At 38.1% G+C, this 2,466-nt stretch overlaps 1 protein-coding gene across 1 annotated transcript in view; it reads right to left on the minus strand.

Moving 5' to 3' along the window:
• Nucleotides 1-1,238, minus strand: part of LOC118333948 (trace amine-associated receptor 13c-like) — a 3,123-nt gene extending 1,885 nt beyond the window's left edge. The window contains exons 1-2 of the mRNA XM_035669770.1: nt 1,192-1,238; nt 539-622 (exon numbers count right to left, since the gene is read on the minus strand). Coding sequence (XP_035525663.1) covers nt 539-622; nt 1,192-1,238 — 131 coding nt within the window. The remainder of the gene's footprint in view (nt 1-538; nt 623-1,191) is intronic.
• Nucleotides 1,239-2,466: the final 1,228 nt, after the last annotated feature.

Consider the following 2,466-nt stretch of genomic DNA (forward strand, 5'->3'; position numbering starts at 1 on the left):
ATGTTTTCACATTCATCTGCTGAAAGTGGAAAGTTTCTTTGTGCTTATTGAAAAAGATTTTAAGAGGCAGGGGCCTACGAGCAGGATTTGTGACATCACAAATAGTTTGGAAGTCAAACCTGGTCCAGTATGCAACTTAAACAAGTGGGATGTAGAAACTTTTTTTATGTATTTAATATTTAGTATTTAATTGGTCCCCATTTTCTCTTACTGCTGTGGTAAGTTTTAATGACCATAATCTTGTTATCTGTCTTGTTATATTGTCTGTATGTGTGTGTGTGTGTGTAGGTGTGTGTGTGTATATATATATATAAGTATAATTTCTTACATACATATTAGTCTTTAGATCTGTATTGTATATTCATAGCCCTGTATAGCATATATTCTTTGCTAAATCACTGCTCTATATAAATATATGTTTTATCCGGTGCAATTATTAATTTCTACAAAATACCATTACCTCCTGCTGTTACGTGTGCAATATTCTTTTTTTTTACTGAAAAATGTCTTAAATGTCAGACTGCGCTCCTCCATACACACAGTCCATGACAGCAGAGCAGCAGAGAGGTCGCGATGCAGACGTGAACCAGGTGAACTTGGTTGATGATAACACCGCTCATTACTGTAAGTTCAATGGAAACTTAGCGAGCAAAAAGCCAAAACTATGTAAATACACCTGTTCAAAAAGCACAAGCATGTACATGTAGAAAAGTAATATTTTAATTTGTTCTGCCAGTAATTTCTTATCCACTTATGCTATGTTTTACACAAGCACTTTGCAAGCTTGGCTTATATATTTTTATATATTAAAGACAAGCTAAAACTAAAAAGCTGTCTAACCATTAATCTTAGTTTGCCCCAGAAACTTCAAGTCAAGTCAAGTCAACTTTATTGTCGACTTTATTCTGAACTTAACTGCTGGCTGAGATAAACCAGCCCTTCTCTCTACCTGTGGTCCCTGCAGACAGTGAATCATATCAGAAGGACAGAGGACAGGATGAACAAGACTTTTTTTTTAAACATCACTTAGTATTTTTATGTCAGAAATAAGATTTGTTTACAGTGAAATATAAGAATTCATAGTGGCAAAGTGCTGTGCCTTCAATGTTGTATGTTTAACTTAGAATCATGTTGACCCTTAGTTATCTTTTCTGTTTGAGTGTTGGCAAAATTAAAATTTCCAGGTTTTACTTCTTTGATCCTGAAGGATTTGCAGGAGTGGAAGTGGATTCAGACATATTTGATGAACTTATGAAGTCAAGTCAACTTTCTTTCAAGGCTTTCACTGAACAATGGTTAAGCAATTAACAAGCCCTTGCATTTCTCCTCAAAAAGAATCAGCTTAATGTACATAATTTGTAGTTAAAGTGTAGCGCTGTTGTTTAATCTTTGTAAAACACAAAAATATTTGTTGGTGGTTCCTTTAAGACCACAGTGGTGAAAGTGCTTTCGTTCAGAGGCTTCATCAAGAGGCTGTTATTCAAAGCCATGGGAGTAACAAATATTTAAGAAGAATATGAGAAAACTAGAAAAATTCCTAACAGAAATTTTTGCAGTGTGCCTGCTCCCTGGCCAATATATTTATTGAATACTTCCTAATTCTTCTTTAAGCCTAGCTAAGCTAGAGTTTTAGCACACCCCATAAACACATTAACCAAAAGGCTAGCACTGCGAAGCTAAGCGCCTAAAATCGCTAGCCTAAGGGCTAGCTTTGGTTTTAATGTGTTTAATCGTATTATGCGCTCCTGAAGGAAGTGCTTAATGTACCATTAACGGAACAGCTCCATAGCCAAGGGGTAAAATATTTAGGTGCATTGCACTTATTTTTGGTGTTAAATCTTAAAACAATCATCTCAGCTTTAATTGTCTTGCTTGTTAGCAACCTTTTAATCTAATCCTTACTAAAGCGTCTAGCGGGATTGCCTCTGTAGTAGCTATGTGTGTTTCACAGGCACGCTTTGGTTGTCGTGGCAACCAGGGGAGACCAGCACAGCACTCTGTGAGACTCCCTGAGAGAAGACAGACAATCATTTAAGGCCTTCTGCACACAAAACCGAGGGCCGAGGAACCGTCGGAACAAGCGTTGGGACTGATCAGTTTGGCTCCCGTCAATCCCCTCAAGAGTTCCGTCCAAAAAAATGCCTTCCGAACACACCGAACGACGCCAACTGGAGCGTACGTTCTGTGCGCATGCCGAGGCGTAATACGTCACTAAAACAGCAAAAGGCGGCGCTAAATCTGTGTTGTCGCCACAAAAAAATGACAAACGAAATGACAGATCACTCTAGCGATGACCGACAGCGGCTCTGTGTTTAACTAGGTTTAGTCTAAAACTAGCTAAACAGAGCAGACGTGGTCCCGTCAATTGTTTTTCATAAGAGTTGTTGATGTAGGTAGTCGAGAAGCGATCGTTGTTGTCCATGTACTCACTGAAATTGGAATAGATGGCTAATAATACAAGTAACT

The sequence above is a fragment of the Morone saxatilis genome, unplaced genomic scaffold, assembly GCF_004916995.1.
Source record: "Morone saxatilis isolate NCDOM2014 unplaced genomic scaffold, NCSU_SB_2.0 Contig22, whole genome shotgun sequence".
Lineage (NCBI taxonomy): Eukaryota > Metazoa > Chordata > Actinopteri > Moronidae > Morone > Morone saxatilis.